Genomic DNA, 934 nt, shown 5'->3' on the forward strand with positions numbered 1-934 from the left:
TTTTCGACCAAGAAACGGCGATAAACATCTTTGTGGACGTTGATCAATGTTGTCACTGGAGTTCCCCTATCGCGGTTGACACTTCGTCTCTGAGCCAAACGATTCTCAACGAACGCCCAAGTTCCAATCATTCCATCCCACGTCGTTCGTCGTCGAGGATCCCCCCTTGGACGTGCTACCGCAGTCAAAAACATGACTTTTGTGAAATGGCGCTTTGATTTACATTTTCGCGCTGGCACAGGCTCGTCCTTCCACAGGTAGTACTTCCGGTTCACTTGGGTGAAAAAAAACCACTTCTCATCAATGTGAACCATGTCGAGCATGTCGTGCCATAAACGTGCGTCATTCGGACCTTGGCGAAGGAAACCCTTGACAAATGCAAGCCTCTGTTCCTTGTGCTTGACTGAAAGGAGAGGTTTGAGACGACTCGTCCGGCGATTTATATTCTCCGACTTGACGAGACGCCAGAGCGTTGTTGCCGGAATACCCGTAGTTGCTGCGAATGTGCGTAAGGTTGAACGATGAAAAGGTTGCGCTGCCTTCACAGCCGCTTCCAAATCAGCAAGCGCCCTCTTCTGCTTCCGTCTCATCGGCCCTTCTTCCTTGGTGCAACGCAAGCCACCCCGACAGACTCTTCAGTGTCCATGGCCCTCTTCCATAGTCGCCAGACCGTCATGCGTGAAACATGGAACTCTTTGGCCAACGCAGTTGTCGCTCCATGCTCAAGTCGTCCGTTCATTACACGCCGGAACAGGGAGTGGTACAAAGAGCGGCGCTCGTCGTGGCTTAGTTCCCGGTTGGTGGTATTAGAGTGATTTTGCAACAAGAATGTACACAACTTTTCCGTTAGAATTTTCCGGAAATGTCCACGGGACTTTTCTTGTCACCAATTGATTTTGCAACAGGGAAATTTGAGGGTTTGGAGACACGGATG

The 934-nt window shown here is 50.4% G+C and overlaps 1 protein-coding gene across 1 annotated transcript; it reads right to left on the minus strand.

Moving 5' to 3' along the window:
• Positions 1 to 127: 127 nt before the first annotated feature.
• Positions 128 to 323, minus strand: H310_15333 (hypothetical protein; the record flags this gene model as incomplete). The annotated part of the gene is made up of 2 exons (XM_008883318.1): positions 128 to 175; positions 240 to 323. The coding sequence occupies 2 exons, from the start codon at positions 321 to 323 to the stop codon at positions 128 to 130; spliced, it is 132 nt and encodes a 43-aa protein (XP_008881540.1).
• Positions 324 to 934: the final 611 nt, after the last annotated feature.

This window comes from Aphanomyces invadans (genome assembly GCF_000520115.1).
Source record: "Aphanomyces invadans strain NJM9701 unplaced genomic scaffold supercont1.359, whole genome shotgun sequence".
Taxonomy (NCBI): Eukaryota; Oomycota; class Saprolegniomycetes; order Saprolegniales; family Verrucalvaceae; genus Aphanomyces; species Aphanomyces invadans.